Genomic DNA, 23,061 nt, shown 5'->3' on the forward strand with positions numbered 1-23,061 from the left:
AGGCTAGGCAAGATACTTTCCTCAAACAAGCAAAATCAATAATTCAAGAATGCATTTCCTTTCAAATCGGCCTCTAAACGGCTCAAAATTAGTCAAATAACATAACACGATGTCAAAAAATGCTATAGGAAATAACTACGGAGCATAAAGGCTCGATCTTTGATCAATTATACAAAATCACACCAAAAACTTAACTCGGGTCCGCTTCATGGAACCCGACAAAACTCATAAATCCCGACCACCCATTCAAATAGGAGTCCAATATATAAGTTTTATCTAAATTCGATTCCGAATAGGGATTAAGTTCTCAATTATCTCTCCAAAATAAAGCACATAAACTCTAATTTTCCTCTTTTAAATCCATGTTCTAAGTGTACAAATTCATGAATAATTAAGATATAAAATTATATCCAAGTAGAGAATACTTACCCTCAAAGTGGTGATGAAAATCTCCCAAAACATCGCCTCTAACCGAGCTCCAAAACTCCAAGTAATAAAAAAGGAGTAAGCCCTCGAAACAAAAGAGGTCTTCCAGGGATCTCGTAACTGCGGCCTTCAGTGTCATTTCTGCAATGCCGCGTCTTCGGCCAATACCTCACATCTCTGAGCTTCATTAAACAGCCGACCATTCGCACATGCGGAGCTAAACTCCGCTTCTGTGATCCCGCATGTGAGCTCCCTTCCGCTTTTGCGCATCCACTTCTGCGCAACAAACATCGCAGAATCAGTCCTTCAACTTCCTGCTCATGCCCGCATTTGTGCACATCCATCCGCATGTGCAACGTCGCACCTGCTGTCACGATCCCAAATTCTCACCTTATGATGTCGTGATGGTACCTAGTCTCTAAGACTAGGTAAGCCTAACATTCATTGATAGTTTAAAAGAAATAACAAACTAATATAATAAAATAAACTGATAAAGCTCATAATAACTCTAAAACAGAACATTAGTACCCAATCTCCAAAACTGGTGGAACTGAGTCATAAGCTCTATACGAATATACTAAAATCTCTAATACAACAATGTTTGATAACAGGATAAATAGCAGTAAAAGGAATAACAGAAGGTGACTCTGAAGCCTACAAGCATCGAGAAGGCATACCTTAAAGTCTCCGAAAATGATTGAGCGATCACCAGCATCCGGCAGAAGCGGTTGTACCTGGATCTGCACAAACATGTGTAGTAGCATGAGTATACCACAATTGCATTCAATGAGTATCAAGTCTAACCTCGATAAAATAGTGATGAGGGCAGGTCAAGACACCTACTAAAATAAGTAAAACAGAGCAGAGTATAATATAGACTAATAAAGGCAAGAGAGGAAATGAATGATAACAAAGCAATACAATAATATAGACTAACATCAGGATTTAAGGCAATAAAGGCAACATAGTGAACACATGGTATGAGCAATAAGTAATCAAATACGGACAATTACAATTAAGACAAATGAAGAAATAACAAAAATTGCTCAACCATCAAGCCTTTTTAACGTAAAATGTACAATAAGAATCACAAACGAGATACCACACCTCACAATCTCATTTCAAAAGTCACAATCACTATCTTTCCTTATATCGCCGCGTGAGCCTTATATTTAGATAGTTTTTGAAAATAATTTTTCGAATAGCTACACGCGCTTTAGACCCCTTATCTCGCCGCATGGTTTCAAGTAATTCTCTTACTAGCATCACATGCATAAATCCCACCTTATGTCGCTGCATGCACATCAACCCTATCCTTATACCGCCGCATGAGTATCAATATCACAACACAATAACAACTCGCACCACATGTGCCCATATGACACAACTTGCCAAAATTAACAATACCAATATTACTACAACATATAGTTCACGGCTCAACTACAATGTGTACATGAATCTCAATAATAACAAAATGAATTGAGAAATAGTCAACAAGAAAAGATATCTTAACAATCAACAACTTCAACCTCGATATGATAATAGCTTTCATAACTTTAACATCAATAACCCTACAAGAAGATATTCATACAAAATAACAACTTTAAGTAAGAGTAATTCAATAATAAGAGAGGTAACAAGACAATAAGATAGGTAAAAACTTCAACTAAAACATATAAGAACAAAACCTAACAATAAAAGATAGAACAAGTGCTAATAATGTCAAATAAAGCATGTGAGTAAATTCAACAATAAAAGATGTAACATGTTATGACAAATTCAATTAAATACATGGAAGAAGTCTAAAAGTCTAAATTGGTCAAAATACCTATATAGCCTATGTACACACTCGTCACCTTATGTACGCGTCTTCCACATAATACATATAACACAATCAACCCAAATCCTAAGGGGTAGTTTTCCTACACAAAGTTAGACAAGATACTTACCTCAACTAGGCCAAATCAACCCTCGAAAATAATTTTCCCCTAAATTTTGCCTCCACGCGCCTCAAAACTAACCAAAAATGAATTAATATCATCAAAAAAAAAAAAAGCAAGGGAAATCAATTGCGATAGATAAAGCTATGATCTTTATACAATTCTCCAAAAGTCAACAAAAGTCAATCCTGGGGCCGTCCGGTCTAAACTCCGATCCAAGGGTAGATTCCGACTATCCATAACCCACGAGTCTATATATGTATTTTGTTTCCAAATCCGAGTCCAAATCGACTCTCAAAATCCAAATTTTTATTTTTCAAAATTTTGACAAAAATCCCCAAATTTCCTCTTTGATTCCCATAAGTTTGATGTTAAATATAATATATAATCACGAAATATAGTTTAAAATCGATTAGAATCACTTACCCAGTGATTGAAAGATGAAAATCCCCTCTCCAAATCGCCTCCTACCGAGTCTAGAGTTCTAAAATAAGAGAAAATGAGATGAAATCCCGACTTTCCAACCTTTTATTCACTTGCAGATGTCCCAATTGCGACACTAGGTTTCCAATTTCGAGCCCTTGTCATTGCGAAGGAATCCTCACAAATACGGTACCTGACACACCCAGGAGATATCGCAAATGCGACACAAACCTCGTAAATGCAAAGTCTGCTCTCCTGGCAAATGCGACCAATTGGTCACAATTACGACCTACCCAACTTAAGCCTAAGCTTAGCAAATTCGAACCAGGTATCGCAATTGCGATATTTGAGTCCCCCGTCATGTTTGCAATTTCGATTTTGGTGCTCGCAATTGTAACAACTGCAGCACCAGCACACCAACAACCTGTATTTGAGTCCAAACCATTCTGAAACACATTCGAAACTTACCCGAGCCTTCAGGGGTCCAAATCAAACATCCACACAAGTGTAAAAATATCATACGAATTCTCTCGCGCAATCAAAACACAAAAATAACATTTAGAATTGCGAATCGGACATCAAGACGCATGAATTTCAAAAGAAAACTCAAGAACCTCTAGAATTGCAACCAAGCGTCTGAATCCTAACAAACCAACTCCAAATGACACCAAATTTTATAAACACGTTCCAAATAGGAAAACAGACCTATTCCAAGTTCCAAAATCAAATTCCGAACCCTATAGCCACAAAGTCAACATATGGTCAAACTTGAAAAAATTTCTAAACCTCAAATTGCCAAGTTTCGGCAAAATAAGTTAAATCAACCTAAAGACCTTTGAATTGGATTTTGGGCATTAGCCCGAGTCTAAAATTACGATACGAACCTATTGGAGTCATCAAAATGCCGTTTTGTGGTCGTTTTCACAAAAGGCTCCAAATCAACCCGAAACCTTTCCGAAACGAAACTAACCAATCCCGCAAGTTATAAAACTATAAATACACATATATGAAGCATCAAAAGGGGAAACGAGGCTCAAATACATAAAATGACCAGGCGGGTCATTACACTTGCGCACCTAAACCTCGCAAGTGCGACGCACCAGCAGCAAAATTGCTCTTAACACCAAAAAAACCTGAGGTTCCCTAGGATGCAGACCAATCATACCAACAAGTCCCAATATATAATCCAAACTTATTCTAAGGATCATAAAATTACAATAACATTTACAATCACAAATCATGTATCAAAACTCAAGTTGCATAACTCTTTAGTCGAAGAACATCAAAACTTTCAATCAAGCGTCTAATTCATTCCTAACCAACTCGGATTACAATCAAACTTTGCATACATGTTCTAAACTACTAAATGAACCTATTCCAAGTTTCGAAACTAAATCCGAGTCCGATATCATCAACATCAACTTCTGGTCAAACCTATGAACTCTCCAAACCTCAAATTGCAAACTTTCGGCAAAATAGAGCCAAAACGTTCTAGGAGCTTCCAAACCCAAATCCAGACATATGCCTAAGTCCGAAATCACCATACGAACCTATTGAAACCATCAACTCACCAATCCGAGGTCGTCTACTCAAAAGTCAAACCTTGGTCAAATATTACAACTTAAGCTTACCAAAAATAAAATTAAGTGTTCCAATCATTCTCAAACATTTACTAAACCAATCCAAACATGCCCACAATTCATCAAACAACAAACACATATGGAAAGCATTGAATAAGGAAAATGGAGGTCAAATACATAAAACGACCAACCGAATCATTACATTAAAGTAAGCAATCGTTGCATAAAAATCACTTCAATATTAATATTATTTACTTCATAACATGTTTTTCATATTAATCCAGGCATGAAAATTCTGTCGTTATTAAGCACATCATGATAACTAGAAAAAAAGAGGTTTAATTTTTGGGACATGGATAAGATGGTGAATTTTGCGAAAGCTCGAATATTCCTTCCAATGCCCGGTCAACCATGCTTCTTAAATTGATTTTATGGCACTTTACAAATTTTTAATTTATTTTGAATTTTCAACAACACTTAAAAAATCTGAAAATAAAGCTCAAAAGATTTTTAAAACACATAGTCATTTTCTTCATTTCAATATGGAAAGAATTATGTTGAACCATTTCTAATCACAGCTTATATTTATTACTAATTATCAATTCGAGTTGCTTTTTCAGACATATATTAAATTTCTTTAGGACTTTCTTTTATGACTTACAACATATGTCTTTTGACAGGTAATGGAAAGGTTTTTATCAGCGGTTCATCGATCATCTACTTGTTCAATGCAAATGTCATTTTTTATTAATTTTGATGCTGACGATATCTTAAGACAAGCTACTATGTCAACTAATCGATACGAACAAGGTACGATCCGAGTCTTTGGATTTTGATTTTGGCCCATTTTAAACAGTATTTTAATTATAATAATTATTTGATTAAATTGTCCTGTATCACTACTAATAATTGTTGAGATGCTTCTAAGAAACTGTTTAAATCATTCATTTTTATAAGAGACAAATAATAATTGATACCTTGTTATAATCTTAAATGTACACTTATTTTGAATCAAATTTGTTTAGTCAAAGAGAATTATAGAATGGACCAAAGTTGTATATTATACATATGGCTTTCTCGTACATATTTATCAAAGTAATAAACATTATAACAAATCTTTCACTCTAATTATCCCATTTTATGTGTCACAATTTTTTTGTTTGTCCTTCAAATAATTTCAGATTTATTTTTTCACTTTTTTTTTTAATCTTAGCATTCTCATCTTACTCTTAATGATATGTCTTATTGCAACCCAATTAAAGTTCATTCTCTATAGTTGGTTTATATATCAAAAATCTATTTAATTACGGGATTGTATTTTCTTTTTTAGAAAAATATTTCTTAATTGGTTTAATATTGGCGGCACGATTGTTCCCCAGGCGAACCATTATCAGTTTTAGATGGAGTGCCAATTGCAATAAAAGATGAAATTGATTGTATGCCGTATCCCACTACAGGTGAGCAGTCATTTGAGATAATTAAGTAGTACAACATTTGAATTATACATGGTTGGTTGTATTAATAAATTAATGGGTAGGAGGCACAAAGTGGATGCACAAGGTAAGAGGGTGCAAGGATGATGCAGAGTGTGTGAAGCGTTTGAGATCATGTGGTGCAATATTGGTGGGAAAAACAAACATGCATGAGCTTGGTGCTGGAACTAGTGGTATTAATCCTCATCATGGGTAAGATTAATACTTTTATAATTAATTAATTTCAATGATTTTGATTTTGATGGCCGGTTTGTTTATATATAGAACAACTAGAAATCCTTATAATGTTGCAAGGATTGCGGGTGGTTCTTCTAGTGGTTCTGCTGCTGTTGTCGCTGCAGGTTTATGCCCTGCTGCCCTTGGCGTCGATGGAGGAGGTAATCCATCATCACCTTTATCTTTTGAGTTATTCGCCCATTGTTTAACAACCTCATTTTAACCCTAACATGTTTTTCATTACTTGTCTTTTGACATCCTTAATTTCGCATACTGTAACAAATTACTTCTTCTTTATAAGTTTAGGATCTGTCAGAATGCCTGCCGCTCTTTGTGGAGTTGTAGGTTTTAAGCCAAGTTTTGGACGCGTCTCACACTCAGGGTATATTATTGTCTAAATATTCTCACAAGCTTTCTTTATTATGTATTTACTATTTAAAATTTACGGAGTTAATTATTTTAAATTCACGCAACGTAAGATCTATTAACAGATAAAATATTCGATATCTAGAACTCATTCATTCTAGAATATTTTCACAAGTTCACTCGAGTACATCAAATATGAGAAAATGTTATATTATTCATTTATGATATTACCTTCACTTCAATCTTCACAACATTATAAAAACGAAAGGAAAAAAAGGAAAAAGGTCATTCACCTAGCATATTCTGGGGTAAGGAGACCTCATGAATCACAAATTTATATTTTTTCACTCGACATATATTTATATCCAAAATGACGTTAGCAGATCCATAGAATATGTACCATTTGTTTATTATTTTTATTTGATTATTCAGAAAACTTTCAAATTATAAACTTCACCAAACTCTGTCTTATTTTTCAGTATTCTTCCTCTGAATTGGACAGTTGGAATGGTAGGGGTACTGGCTGCTACTGTTGAAGATGCACTTCTAGTGTTAGTATTATTGGCTAAAATGTTAATTTTTAAATTTTTTAAATAATTTGCAAATTAAACCGACTTACAATCTCATAATTTCCAGTTATGCAGCTATCAGTTCCCCCAAATCATCAGATCAATCTGAAACTGCTCAGGTAAGATTTATCTTCTCCTCTCATTACATTTTTTGACATTAGGAATATTTTTATATTAAGCAATTTTAAATCATGAGATTTATAGAAAGATTTTGCGCTTGTGGTCATTTTTTAATTCTTACTTTTAAGTAAAATTAATATTATTTTTTGTTTCCTGTGGTTCAATCTTAAATCAACTACCCCAACCCAATGTTAAGATTATTTTTTTCCTTCTTTTCCTACAAAATTGAATTTAGTTTACTTTTAACCTTAGAAGTGGTTCAACATGAATCAATTTAGAAGTTCGCTAGGAATATAGGGGTATTTGGAAACATGAATCAATTTAGAAGTTCGCTAGGAAAATAAGGGTATTTGGAAACTTTTATATATAACTTCGCCAGCTTCTTCTGTCTCTTTATCCGCTAACTAAGAAGTCTATAAAAGAATTTTGTTCTGCTCCGCATATAATGCTCGATCTCCCAAGTCGCCTTCTTAACCTGTTGACCTATCTACTGAACCTTCACCGATGCAATATTCTTTGAATTCAACTTTCGAACTTGCCTATCCAAAATAGCCACTGGTTCCTCCTCATAAGCAAAGTTCTCATCCAACTGCACCGAACTGAAATCTAGCACATGTGACTAATTTTCTTGATACTTGTGAAACATGAAGACATGAAATACTGGATGAACTCCCAAAAAGTTGGGTGGCAAAGCAAATCTTTAAGCCAACTCACCAAGCCTCTTTAGCACCCTCAAATGGACTAATATACCAAAGACTTGATCACGGCCTACTCCGCACTACTATTGAGTAGCAAGAGAGGGTTGGAGCAGTTTTTACCCGATTTAGGGTTAGGATCGATTTTCTCAGAGAGCTAGAATTTGGAATCGAGTATCTATTTAGTTTAGGATTGCGTATGTGTTCCAAATTACACTTTTAATCATTTTTGGGATTTTCGTTTTACTTCTACTATTATCAACTATAAATGGTAAATGCAACTAGATTAAGCTAATAGTTAAACTAAAAAGGGTTGTTCAAATGGTTTAAAAGGCACCAGAGTAATGACTTTCACCTAGGTGGTTAATTGACAGGTAATTGAATCTAAGACACGATTTATATAATTGGGGAGTATGATATAACCGTTGCACGATATTACCCACTCTACACCTCTCGGTGGTTCGAGTGATTTTGCTCGAATTGACATTCTCAAGACCAATTGGGTATGCACATTTGCACAAGCAACTAGGGTTCAAGTCCGATATTACTCTCTTGAGGTTTAACCCTTTAATTGGGGCTATCAATCTCTTGAGTATGCCCCAATTCCTTGTTGGACCAATTTCAGAGACTTAGGCTCTCTTTCTCAAGAAGAGCCCTAGTCAACTAAACACAAACTAGTGTTTGCAACCACTAATTCAGCAATTAACCATAAAATTGGCCCAAATATCAAACACCCATAGTCAATCTAGCCCTAAAATACAAGACCCATCAATTATCCACACTAGGATTGAGCCACAACCCTAGCTTATGGGTCTAGCTACTCATAATTAAAGAAGAAAAGCAAGAAATAGATGAAGAACAACTCATATTAATTAATCGCTAAGGTAAATAACAAGATTCAATGATGAAAAGTAGATAAAATTACCCAAAATGGCTAAGAAAGTTGAACCCACGAGTGCAGCTACGTTACAAAACTATCTGATACCCTAAAAATGGGAAAAAAGCTATTTATACTAAACTGAAAATTTTGGATAAAAATGCCCCTGCGGGGTTAGTGCGGACCGCACAAAATGGTGTGCGGTCGCACTAGGGCTCTTGACTTCATAATCCAACTCTCTGAACTCAGGCAATGCGGACCGCACAGAATGGACTGCGGTGGCGGAGGCTTCTAGTGCGGTCCACACAAAATAGAATGCAGACCGCATTGACTTGAATCCTTGAAACTGGCACTTCTCTGATCTTGGATTCTGCGGACCGCACTAAATTGAGTGCGACCGCATTGCCTTCAGTGCGGAACGCACAAATCCTAGTGCGGCCGCATTGCCTTTATGTCTTGAAAGTCATGCTCTCTTAACCTCACAGTGCAGACCGCACAGAATATAGTGTGGCCGCACTGGCCTTGCTTTGCCTGAGCTTTGTCTTATCTTGGTATTTGTGCAAGTTTCACTCCTTTTGAGCTGATCTTTGACATCTTGTCAGTTTTTTGATTAAGACTGCAATCAAGCACAACTTGTGAGCCTTTTGTGACTATTTTGTATGAATTTCTAATCAAAGCATAAGCAAGAAGGAGTATAAAATGCGTTAAAATCCCTAGTTATCAACTCCCCCAAACTTAAGCTTTTGCTTGTCCTCGAGCAAACAAAATAAGACCCACCCCTTAAGGGAAACTCTAAGAAGTTTTCAGCTGACTTAAAGTAACCTCATCTAGCATCAATTGGGACTAACAATTGCCCTCAATACAAATGAATCATTAACAACTTTTACTCTTTGAAACACTATGGATTAAGTGCGACACAAGAGCATCAAGAATTGGCTCAACACATCAAAGGACTCTTTCTATTACTTTGATCATTGTGGAACCCAAACTCACACATCCTCAACTCTCCCTAAGCAAACCTCACCTTTAGAATAGTGGCACTCAAAACAAGGTTAATGGAAGTTCACTTATCTCTCTCAAGAAAAAGCCACAAGTCCGGCTCTAGGTATCATATGCCTGCCCCTTATGTGCGTATCCACTAATGTAAGCTTCATTCAACTCAAGATCATATATGGCTTTTGTGGAGATATTGTGAAGGCCTTTGGTTCAGGGTAGGAAATGTTTTGGTCTAAGTAAGTTCCATCTTCCCTTAAGCACTTCTTTTGATTCATTTGGCACACATTCACTTGACTCTTTGAGTCATTTCACTTCTTTCTAAGGGGTTAGAGAGACACACTGTCACTCTTTCTTATGCATTTCAAACCTTTTCTCCTTTTTCAACTTTCCACACCTTTCATTCTTTGCTTTTCTTGAATCCCTTTTTGTTCTTTTTCATATTAAACATTCTATTTGCCATTTTGCTTTTCTTTCTTTTTCATTGCCTTTCCTTTTCTTCATTTTTGTGCCTTTTTACCACTTTATTGCAATATTCGTCTCCCCCCAAACTTATACTTTTGCCATGTGCTAAAGGAAAGATCGAGTGCCAAGAGGGGGTATCTTTTAGAACGGGTATAGGCTTGTATTATTGTTCTTGAAGGAAAAAGGTCTAAGGCTCAAAAGGGTTGACTAGGGATCTTATAATTGGTAGGTTATGGATGTGTTCAACTAGGACCAAGGAGAGCCTATAATCATGTCTCAAGTCAGAATTCACTTAGGATTTCGCCTCAACAAACATCTAGGGCAAGTTCTAGACCAATGGCTCGTGACTTGGACTTGCAATGCGATTACTCACCACACAAGCTATGTGATTGCTAAAGATGCAGAGTCGGGGGCCCACAACGATATTAGATAATATTTGAGCACACAATGGTCCCGAAAAACCACTTGATGATTATTTGATGATTATTGGTCAACACAAAAGTCTCAAGGTCACTACTTTCACCATCCTAAACACAACAATTTGTTTTTGACCATAAGATCAAAGGCAAATGTGCTAGGCCCAAGTGAAGCTTTGCTTGAGGAACCCTTAACTACTAACTACTAAAAACAAAAAGAAAAATAGACTCAAACCCTTAAGAAGATTGTCATGCCATCCATCATGGGGAAGAGCCACCTGGTTCACACAACACTTCACCTTTGGAAAGAACCGTGACATTAAGAAAACCAATGGCTTATTGCAAACTTGAGAAACAAGAAGCTACGAATCACAAATAAGAAGATAAGAACTAAAAATTTGCGGAAAGTAGAATGAATATATATAAAAGGGGATTTGAATATACAATAGATGGTATGAATATGTACAATATAACATAACTTTATATACAGACCCAAAGTAAAATAAAAGTGCGATAAATGTACGAAATGTTAAAATTGTATACAACCCAAGGGTGAAAATTCAAGAAAGCATAAAAAAAGTATCAAATATATATACAATCATCCGAATGAATAAAAAGTAGGGCCTACCCCCTCAAATGTAAGCTGACACTGTCCCCAATGCCAACTAAACGAAATAAAGCATCAAAAAGAGATAGGAAAAAGGATATAGGGACTCCCTATGACCTGTCTATTTGCATAGGCTCCTAAGTTGTCCCAGGGTCCTCACTATGCTCGGGAACCTCAGACTGGTTCCTGGTGGTCTCCTGTTGTGCTGCTGGGACCTGGGCCTAGACCTGGACAGGCTCTTGAAGTGCATTTTGGGGCTGACTGGAGGAAGCCTCCGATGGGTCGGCCAACTGGATGACTGCATCATCCGCTCTAGGAATCACCCTCTTCCTCTTAGGAGGCCTTTGTGACTGCTCTGGCTGGGAATGAGCTGCGGGTACTGGGTCCTAGAGCAGTAAGTCTAAAGGCAGTTGATATGCCTTCAGTTTGTCAACATCATCTCTCAACACCTTCACAGACTCCTTGGATGCCCGTGTCTTTCTCAGCTTCTTGTGCTCCCTAGCAAGCGCCTTGAGAGACTGGCTGCGTGAAGCAACTGAATCTGTGAGCACCTTCTGAATGTCAAGGATTTTCTTCTGGTTGTCTAAAATCTCTTTCAAAGTATCCTCTATCGACTGGGAAACCTGTGGGGCTGGAGGTGCCGACTGAGCCTCTACCGTGGTAGTCAGGATGGACAACTTGGATGAGGCAGTCTGCATCCCGTTGTTGATACTCAGAAGTGCCTGGCTTAGTCGGTGGATAGTAATAGGATGGTCCCGAGAAGATGGAATCTCCAGGTCTGCTGAGGTGGATGGACCAGGAGGGATAGCAGTGGAAGTAGATGCAGGCTTGGCAGGAGTCACTACCACAACTAGCTCTTCAGACTGGCCAGTTGGAGCAGTAACTATACTCTTGAAATTCTTGCTCTTGGGGTTGTTATCCCCCTGCATGCTGTACCAGGAAAAAGGGGCCTCCACTTTGACTCTGATGTCGAAGGGCCTCTTTTCCACCTTCAAATCCCGAAAGTACATAGTGAGAAAACTGGGGAACGGGTAGTTTCTGTCATGCTCGACACCTACAATAGTAATAATCCATGACATCACATTCCCCACATTGATTGGATACCGCCATGGTCGAAGCCACTAACACAGCCTGCTGGAGAGGGAGGGAGTTGTCATGCATTGTGGGGTCCAACCTGCTATATACAAAGGTCTCCTACCCCCATGCCTCGAAATTCAAACTACGCCTCAGAATTTTGACTCAAGCAGTCAACCAATCGGGATTGGTACCTGCGATTGCCAAGTACTGTACCAACCATGGGAGGACCTCCTCGCCCATTTCTATGTTTGCCATATACAGGGTCTAATATTCCTCATTAAACCCAAGATAGTCATTGATTGTCTTCCCGTCGAACAACACTTTCAGATTTCGAACCTTGGTCACTTTGGAGCCCTTTTTGATGTGGGCTACGTTGCTGTAAAGTTCCTTGACCAAGTGTTCGTTGGCATCCACACACTCATCTAGAAATTGTTCCCAACCCACTCTTATCCTAAACTGCCTCCTCACGTTGGGGTTGTGAGGTAGCAAGTCTCTATCAATAAAACTCCGCTCCGGGATTAACTTCCTCACTGGCCACCATTCCCGGAATTTATGGTATGCAACTTCATTAACAAATCGGTCTTTCCAAACCTCCAGGTTCCTAGTCCTAGCAATACCCCCACCTGAGGTTCACCTCCTTATCCTACTTCTTCTTCTCCCCTATTTCCTCCTCATCACCTACTGTACCCTCTTCAGATAATGAAGTTGTGGGAGAGGTGGAGTATTCATCCCCACTACCTGCTACTGAGCCCTCAGACAACCCAGGAGATATATTCACTGACGTTTGGGCAGTGGGGGATGCTGGAGGTGTGTCTCTTAGTCTGTTCCTCTCCGGGCAGTCAAGGATATATTCTGGCATGGAGTCTGAAGAAATCTCCCGGGAGGGTTCATGCTCACTCCCCGACATGTCAATGGCTCCGTCAGCAGCTTTTATCATCTTCCTCATTTTTTTGATGTTTTGCCTAGCTTGGGGAGTAAGTCTTATCATTTTCTGCTTCCCTCCCCGGGAAGATTTACCTCTGTCAGGTTGTTTAGATCCTTTGCCTCGTTGTTTTACCTTTGTCTGCAAATACAATTCAAATGACTATGTTAGTATCAATAGCAGTAGGCAAGAAACAGAACTGCAGACAGAAGAAAAGAGTTGCAGACATATTGCAGAAGGTACCCAGTGTGGACCGCACAAAATGGTGTGCGGCCGCGCAGGGGCCAATGCAGACCGCACAAAATGGCCATGCGGTCCGCATAGGGTTGGGGTTCAGACTACCCACACTCTATATCTAGGCAGTGCGGACCGCACAAAAGGATAGTACGGCCGCACCGGGGCCAATGCGGACCGCACAAAATGTAGTGCGGCCGCATTGCCTAAAGATCAGCTTCCATGAATTTCATCAATGCGGTCCGCACAAAATGGTACTGCGGACCGAACTGGGGCACCGCGGACCACACAGAATCGACTACGGTCTGCACTGAATGCCCAGAACCAGCACAAACCTAGGGTTTCATGCGTTGTGACTTTATGTCCAATTTTAAAACCGTTGCCCTAAGATTTTAATTACTTAATCCCCCATTACCGAAGAACTTACTAACCTGATCCTACCAACATTAAAGAAAATACGGGGGAGGAAACATGAGAAGAAGCAAGAAAAACGAAACATAAAAGAAAAATAACGAATTCAAAATAATTATAAAGAATGTGATGTTACCAGATGTAAGAAGGACTGAAGATATCAAGTCAAGCAAGTAATTGCAGGTAAAAAAATGATGAACAGTATTCTAGAGGGTCTGAGAGTCAATAATGCGAAAAGGGAAAAAGGAAGCCCTCAAGCCCTATTTAAAGAAAAGGACCTGGGGCCTAGTCTTACCAACCAGTGCGGACCGCACAAAATCGACCGCGGTCCAGACTACACAACTTGATTCAAAGCTTGAGAAGGTAACCGTTGCGGTCCGCACAAAATGTACTGTGGCCGCAGTGGTCCATCGTGGACCGCACAAAATGTAGTGTGGTTGCAGTGGCAAACTTCAGAGAGGTCTACATTCACCAGTGCGGTCCGTACTAAATGTAGTGCGGCCGCATTAACAACTTCAGAGACCTGGCACTTTTTTCCACTAAGTCCTGCACTGCATCAACACAACCCTGTAACATCTCACAACCAGTTAGCCCAAAAATCAATCCTACTCTACAATGAAAATCAAAGAAAACAAGAAGAAAAACATATGGGTTGCCTCCCAAGAAGCGCCTGATTTAATGTCGCGGCACGACGCAGGTTACCATCACATCATTTGAAATGAAGAAGTGCCACCACGTGGCTGTCATCAATTTTTCCAAGATAATGCTTGACCCGGTGCCCATTAACTCTAAAAACTTCACCATTTTTGTTCTTTAAATCAAGAGCACCAAACGGGGTTACACACACCCTTCAAAAGGTCCATTCCATTTTGACTTGAGCTTTCCCGAAAACAGACGTAACCGAGAGTTGAACAAGAGAACCAAATTACCTACTTTGAACTCCTTTCCACGAGCATATTTATCATGAAGGTACTTCATCTTGTCCTTATACAAGGATGAACTGGAGTAGGCATGGAATCTGAATTCATCAAGTTCATTGAGCTGCTCCATACGGAGATTAGCTGCAACATCCCACTCAAGATTTAGCTTCCTCAAAGCCCATATGGCCTTGTGCTCTAACTCAACCGGTAGATGACAAGCTTTCCCAAACACCAACCGATACGGAGACATACCAATCGGACTCTTGTAAGCAGTCCTATAAGCCCATAGAGCGCCATCTAACTTCTTTGACCAATCAGTCCTATTTGCATTGATCGTCTTTGACAATATGCTTTTAATTTCCCTATTGGAGACTTCAACTTGACCACTTGCTTGAGGATGATAGGGAGTAGAAACTTTGTGATTGACACCATACTTTGAAAGCAAAGTGTCGAAAGTTCTATTGCAAAAATGAAACCCCCCATTACTTATGATTGCACGAGGAGTACCAAACCTTGTAAAAATGCTCTTTTTGAGAAATGCTACAATACTCCGGGCCTCATTGTTGGGCAAAGCCACGACTTCAACCCACTTTGAAACATAGTCCACCGCCACAAGAATGTAAGTATTCCCACAAGAGCTAACAAATGGGCCTATGAAATCAATGCCCCATACATCAAAAATATCAACCTCAAGGATGGTATTGAGAGGCATCTCATCTTTCTTCGAAATTCCACCCGCTCTTTGGCATTCGTTGCATCTCTTCACCAAATCACCCACATCTTTGAACAAAGTTGGCCAATAAAACCCACAACTAAGAACTTTAGAAGCCGTCCTCGCCCCGCCATGATGGCCACCATAGGGAGAGGAATGACAAGCCTCCAAGATACTCAATTGCTCCTCCTCCGGGACATACCTTCGGATCACACCATCCGTGCAAATCTTGAACAAGTACGGCTCATCCCAATAGAAGTCCAAACTATTTCACTTGAGCTTCTTTCTTTGGTTAAAAGAAAGCTCACACGGGATTATACCAGTCACAAGGAACTTAGCAACATCGGCAAACCATGGCATATCATTCATTGACACCGAAAGGAGTTGTTCGTTAGGAAATGAATCATTAATATCTAGGCCATCACTAGGCCTCCCCTCCTCCTCCAAGCAGGACAAGTGGTCCGCCACTCTGTTCTCACTACCCTTCCGATCCACAATCTCCAAATCAAACTCTTGAAGTAACGAAACCCATCTCATCAGTCTAGCTTTGGAGTCCTTCTTCGTCATCAAGTACTGGAGTGAGGCATGGTCGGTATGAATAATAACCTTGGCACCCATAAGATACGGCCAGAATTTTTCCATAGCAAGCACAATAGCCAAAAGTTCTTTCTCGGTCACCGTGTAGTTCACTTGAGCATCATTCATTGTCTTGCTTGCATAGTATACCAGATGAAACATTTTGTTCACTCTTTGACCCAAAACCGCAACATCGCTCGCATCACACATGAGTTCAAAGGGCAAACCCCAATTAGGCGCGGTAATGATAGGGGTGGTGGTCAACTTATGCTCGAGAAGTTCAAAGGCTTGCATACATTTCTCATCAAACACGAACTTAGCATCTTTTTCCACAACTTGCACGAGGGGTTCAATACCTTCGAAAAGTCTTTGATAAATCTCCGGTAGAACCACACATGCCCAAGAAAACTTTGAACTCCCTTCACGGATGTAGGGGGAGGGAACCTTGAAATCATATCGATCTTTGCTTTATCTACCTCAATACCATGCTTCGAAATTTTATGCCCTAGAACTATTCCTTCTTCCACCATAAAGTGGCATTTCTCCCAATTGAGGACAAGATTGGTTTCTTCACAATAGGCCAACACCCTATCAAGATTCTTCAAGTACTCATCAAATGAATCCCCCACAACACTAAAATCGTCCATGAACACCTCCAAAATGTTTTCTACCATATCGGTGAAAATGACCATCATACACTGCTGAAATGTAGCTGGTGCATTACACAACCCAAAAGGCATCCTAGAGAAAGCAAAAGTGTCATATGAACAACTGAATGTGGTCTTCTCCTGATCTTCCGGAGTAATCAAGATTTGGTTGTACCCATAATACCCATCTATGAAACAATAGAAGGCACACCCAGCAAGTCGGTCTAACATCTGGTCAAGGAAAGACAAAGGGAAGTGATCCTTGCGGGTCACTTTAGTCAACTTGCTGTAGTCCATACATACCCTCCAACCAGTGATTGTTCTTGTAGAAAGCAATTCATTTTGACAATTTGTAACCACGGTCATGCCACCCTTCTTTGGTACACATTGCACCACCGAAGTCCAAGAGCTATCAGAGATGGGGTACACAACCCTGGCATCCAACTACTTGATCACCTCTTTTTTCACAACTTCTTGCATTGCTTCGTTCAATCTTCTTTGATGCTCCAAGGAAGGCTTTGCATCATCCGCTAAGATAATTTTGTGCATACAGAATCCGGGGTTTATTCCCCGAATATCAGCTAGAGTCCATCCAATTGCCTTTTTCCGTTTTTGAAGCACCGACAATGTGGCATCAACCTGCATGTTAGTAAGGCAAGAAGAAAGAATAACTGGCAAAGTAGAATTTGAGCCTAAGAACTCATACCTAAGGTGTGGAGGAAGTGGTTTCAACTCCAACACCAGAGGCTCCTCAATTGAAAGTTTAGTTGGTGGAGTCTTTCTATTCTCGAGATCCAAAGATAATTTCCTAGGCTCATAAGAATAAGAGCCCATTCCATGTAAAGTATTCACGCACTCCACTCGGCTTGCATCCTCATTGACATCAAGATTCAACAATACGGCCTCCAATGGGTCCTCCACATTGATCATTACACTGGTGTCATCAATTATCACTGCTGTGACGAGGTCAACAAAAGAGCACACCTAGGTATTGTTGGGTTGTTTCGTAGATTTGCACACATGAAAGACAACCTTTTCATCACCCACCCGGAAGGTGAGTTCCCTTGCTTCCACATCTACTAATGCCTTACCCATAGCTAGAAAAGGTCTGCCCAGTATGATAGGAACTTCTTAGTCCACCTCGCAGTCCAAGATCATAAAATCAGCTGGCAAGATAAATTTGTCCACACGCACAAGCACATCATCAATAATACCCAATGGTATCTTCATCGATCTATCCGCCATTTGTAACCTCATAGAAGTCGGCCTACGTTGCCCAATACCCAAGGTTTTGAACACTGAGTAGGGCATAAAATTGATACTAGCTCCCAAATCACATAGAGCCTTGGCAAAATCCGCACTTCCAATGGTGCAAGGAATGGTGAAGACACCGGGATCTTCAAGTTTCGGGGCCATTGAATGCACTATAGCACTAACTTGGTGAGTCATCTTTATAGTTTCACAATCCATAGAACGTTTTTTGTGACCAAGTCTTTCATGAATTTTGCATAGCCCGACATTTGTTCAAGAGTCTCCACCAGAGGGACATTAATGGACAAACTCTTTATCATGTCAATGAACTTCTTAAACTGATTATCTTTCTTTTGCTTCGCGAGCCTTTGAGGATAAGGTGGAGGTGGCCTTGGCAAAGGAGCCTTGGCTTTAGGCACAACCAGCTCCGGCATGTCTATTATGTATTCCCTAGACGGATTCACACCATTTTGAGTTTCCACCTCGACATCTTGAATATCAATCCTCACTTCGTTGTTCACATTTTCTTCAACCACATCTTCAACTACCAAAGGGACTTCATCTTCTTGCAACTCAATATCATCATCCAAGATTTGTTTTTGTTTAGAGGCATTCACATCACCGCCTCTCACACTTCTCGTTGTTACTGCCATGACATGATTGTTTACACCCTTTGGGTTCACTACTGTATCACTTGGTAGAGCAACCTTAGGGTGAGTATTTAAAGACTGAGAGATTTGGCCTAACTGTACCTCCAAATTTCTGATAGAGGTATTGTGGGAAGCCAACTGTGCATCTGAATCCGCATTCTTCTTCATCATATGTTTGAACATCATTTCAATTCTACTCATATCATTGCCAGAAGAACTAGGACCTTGAGATGAAAATGGGGGTGGATTGTTCGGTTGTTGGTACATTGGGGGCCTTTGAAAACAATGCCCTCGATTTCCTTAGTTTCCATTATTACATCCACCTTGACTGTTATTGCCACCCCAATTGTTGTTATTACTATTCCAATTCCCTTGGTTTCCTTGATTGTTGTTCTGATTGCCCCAGTTGTTGTTTTGGTTGCTGTTCCCCCAATTATCACTGTTTTGTTGTTAGTTGCCCCAATTGTCTTGAGGTCTCCACTGTTGTTGGTTGGAAGAGTTGCCCGTTGGCCTTGATAGTTGTTTACATATTGAACCTCTTCACTTTGGTCATCAAAACCATCATTTTGAAATCTATCACAGTCATCATCAAATTGCTCAGAATTCCCTTGGTTTTGTTGCCTTCTTTGCCTTCTTTTGTTGGCAAGCATATTGACACCCTCCATGGAATTCACTTGGCGAGGATTTTGAACTTGTTGCAACTGTGCCTTTTTCAATTGGTTCATAGTAGTTGTCAACTCCGCTATAGCCTTCCCATAATCATGTAATTACTTGTGCAAATGAATAACCATGGGGTCACCCTGAGGCACATTGGCTCTACTTTGCCATGCAGAAGAAGTGTCAGCCATCTCGTCAAGTATATCACATGCCTCAACATACGACAACTTCATAAAGTTGCCCCCAGCAAGTTGGTTCACTATGCATAGATTTTTTATATTGATGCCCCGATGGAAGGTTTGTTGTATCATAGCCTCGGTCATATCATTGTTGGGGCATTCTTTCACCATTGTTCTATAACGCTCTAAAATCTCATGCAAAGGTTTTGTTGGCTCTTGCTTGAAAGCCAATATCTCATCACGCAATGCCGCCAATTGCCCCGGCGAGAAAATTTAGCAATAAATTTATCCACCATCTCATCCCAAGTTGTGATGGAATGGTTGGGAAGTCTCTCGAGCCAATCTAGTGCCTTCCCCCGAAGTGAGAATAGGAAGAGTCTCAACCTAAGAGCATCATCAGACACATTCGTCTACTTGCTCCCCCAACATATATCCATGAACCCCTTGAGATATTTGTAGGAATTTTGATTTGCAGCGCCCGTGAAATATCCACGCTGCTCAAGTAAGGTCAACATCACATTGGTTATCTAAAAATTGCCTGCCCGGATTCGGGGTGGGACAATAGCACTCGCATAACCTTGGTTTGGAAATACCCTGGGATCCACTCTTGGAGGTGGCGGAGGAGGGTCTGGAACATTATCATTGGGATTAGCATTTGCATTGCGGCCTCTACATTGTCCTTGAGATACAAGAAGGACCTTATCATCTCCGACATCATCTACCTCCTCCCCCGCAATCACATTTCCAACAGGGTCATTAGCGTTGTTCGCTGCCATTTGGTACCTGAGTTGTGACACAAACAAGTTAGTAACAAAGAAGGAAAGAAGAACAATACACAAGACTAACTAAATAGATAGCCAAAACCGTTAGCTCCCCAGCAGCGGTGCCAAAAAGTGATCGCGGCCTACTCCGCACTACTATTGAGTAGCGAGAGAGGGTCGGAGCAGCTTTTACCCAATTTAGGGTCGGGATCAATTTCCACAGAGAGCTAGAATTTGGAATCGAGTATCTATCTAGTTTAGGATTGCGTATGTGTTCCAAATTACACTTCTAATCATTTTTGGGGTTTTCGTTTTACTTCGAATTATCAACTACAAATGGTAAATGCAACTAGATTAAGCTAAGCGTTAAACTAAAAAGGGTTGTTCAAATGGTTTAAAAGGCACTAGGGTAATGACTTTCACCTAGGTGGTTAATTGATTGGTAATTGAATCTAAGATACGATTGACATAATTGGGGAGTATGATATAACCGTTGCACGATATTACCCACTCTACACCTCTCGGTAGTTCGAGTGATTTTGCCCGAATTGACTTTCTCAAGACCAATTGGGTATGCAAATTTGCACAAGCAACTAGGGTTCAAGTCGGGTATTACTCTCTCGAGGTTCAACCCTTTAATTGAGGCTATCAATCTCTTGAGTACGCTCCAATTCCTTGTTGGACCAATTTCGGAGACTTAGGCTCTCTTTCTCAAAAAGAGCCCTAGTCAACTAAATACAAACTAGTGTTTGCAACCACTAATTCAACAATTAACCATGAAATTTGACCAAATATCAAACACCCATAGTCAATCTAGCCCTAAAATACAAGACCCATCAATTACCCACACTAGGGTTGAGCCACAACCCTAGCTTATGGGTCTAGCTACTCATAATTAAAGAAGAAAAGCAAGAAATAGATGAAGAACAACTCATATTAATTAATCACTAAGGTAAATAACAAGATTCAATGATGAAAAGTAGATAAAATTGCCCAAAATAGCTAAGAAAGTCGAACCCACGAGTGCAGCTACGTTACAAAACTATCTGATACCTTAAAAATGGGAAAAGAAGCTATTTATACTAAGCTGAAAATTCTGGACAAAAATGCCCCTGCGGGGTTAGTGCGGACCGCACAAAATGGTGTACGACCGCACTAGGGCTCTTGACTTCAAAATCCAACTCTCTAAACTTAGGCAATGCGGACCGCACAGAATGGACTACGGCCGCAGAGGCTTCTAGTGTGGTCCGCACAAAATGAAATGCGGACCGCATTGACTTGAATCCTTGAAACTGGAACTTCTCTGATCTTGGGTTCTGCGGACTGTATTAAATTGAGTGCGACTGCATTGCCTTCAGTGCGGACCTCACAAATCCTAGTGCGGCTGCATTGCCGTTGTGCCTTAAAAGTCATGCTCTCTTAACCTCACAGTGTAGACCGCACAGAATGTAGTGCGGCCGCACTGGCCTTCCTTTGCCTGAGCTTTGTATTGTCTTGGTGTTTGTGCAAGTTTCACTCCTTTTGAGCTGATCTTTGACATCTTGCCAGTTTGTTGATTAAGCCTGCAATCAAGCATAACTTGTGAGCCTTTTGGGACTATTTTGTATGAATTTCTAATCAAAGCATAAGCAAGAAGGAGTATAAAATGCGTTAAAATCCCTAGTTATCAGGACTCAACTTGTCCTTCCTCTCAAACCTCATCACACCCTTCATAGATGAAACTCTGAGAAGAATTTTCTCACCTTTCATGAAAGCTACATCGCAAACCGCCTATGAGCATAACTCTTCATTCTGGACTACGCTATACGAAGCCACTCTTGAATCAATTTCATCTTTTCCAAAGCATCACGAACCAAATCTATGCCCAAAAATCTAGCCTCCCCAGGATCAAACCAACCAACTGGAGAATGACATCGCCTCCCATATAAGGCCTCGTACAGAGCAATTTAGATACTAGTCTGGTAGTTGTTGTTGTAGAAGAACTCTAATAATGGTAGAAACTGGTCCCACTAACCTCCAAAATCAATAACGCCGGATCTCAACATTTCCTCTAAGATCTGAATGGTTCATTCAAACTTCCCGTCTGTCTGAGGATGAAGCGTCATACTCAACTCAACCTACGTGTCCAAGTTAGGCTACACGACTCTCCAGAAATGCAATGTATAGTGAGTTTCGTGATCCGAGATGATAGACATAGACACACCATGCAGACGAATAATCTCTCTGAGATAAATCCGAGCCAACTGCTCAGAAGTGTAGGAAGTCACGATCGGAATAAAAAGCGCAAAATTAGTCAGTCTGTCCATGATGAACCAAACAATATCAAATTTCCTCAAGGTCCATGGAAACCCTACCCCAAAGTCCATATTGATGCGCTCCCACTTCCACTCCGCTATATCTAACCTACGAAGCAAACCACCCAGTCTCTGACGCTTATACCTGACTTGATAACAGTCCAAACAACATGCACCATATCCAACAATATTCTTCTTCATCCTCCTCCATCAGTAATGCTGCTTCAAATCACGGTACATCTTAGTAGCACCTAGATAAATAGAATACTGCGGACTGTGAGCTTTCTCAAGAATCAACTCCCTCAAGTCATCCACTTTAGGAGCACAGATCCGACCTTGAATCCTCAATATCCCATCATCACCAATAGTCACCTCCTTAGCACCCTCTCATTGCACCATGTCCTTAAGGACAAGCAAGTGGGAATTATCATACTGGCGAGCCTTAATGCACTCATGTCACGACCCCAAAACTGACCCGATCATGATGGCACCTATCGTGAAACTAGGCAAGCCAACTGATTTCCAAATAATCCATATTTCATTTAAAACTTAAGTAAACCATGTTTCCAACTGAAATTTGATAA

General features: G+C 40.0%; 1 protein-coding gene across 1 annotated transcript in view; it reads left to right on the forward strand.

Annotated features, from left to right (window-relative positions):
• LOC107789109 (fatty acid amide hydrolase) overlaps window positions 1-23,061 on the forward strand; it is a 59,174-nt gene that overhangs the window by 14,942 nt on the left and 21,171 nt on the right. Inside the window, exons 5-11 of the mRNA XM_075225318.1 lie at window positions 5,050-5,179; window positions 5,749-5,826; window positions 5,907-6,054; window positions 6,127-6,239; window positions 6,385-6,460; window positions 6,924-6,995; window positions 7,081-7,132. Coding sequence (XP_075081419.1) covers window positions 5,050-5,179; window positions 5,749-5,826; window positions 5,907-6,054; window positions 6,127-6,239; window positions 6,385-6,460; window positions 6,924-6,995; window positions 7,081-7,132 — 669 coding nt within the window. The remainder of the gene's footprint in view (window positions 1-5,049; window positions 5,180-5,748; window positions 5,827-5,906; window positions 6,055-6,126; window positions 6,240-6,384; window positions 6,461-6,923; window positions 6,996-7,080; window positions 7,133-23,061) is intronic.

This window comes from Nicotiana tabacum, chromosome 11, assembly GCF_000715075.1.
Source record: "Nicotiana tabacum cultivar K326 chromosome 11, ASM71507v2, whole genome shotgun sequence".
In the NCBI taxonomy this organism is placed as follows: domain Eukaryota; kingdom Viridiplantae; phylum Streptophyta; class Magnoliopsida; order Solanales; family Solanaceae; genus Nicotiana; species Nicotiana tabacum.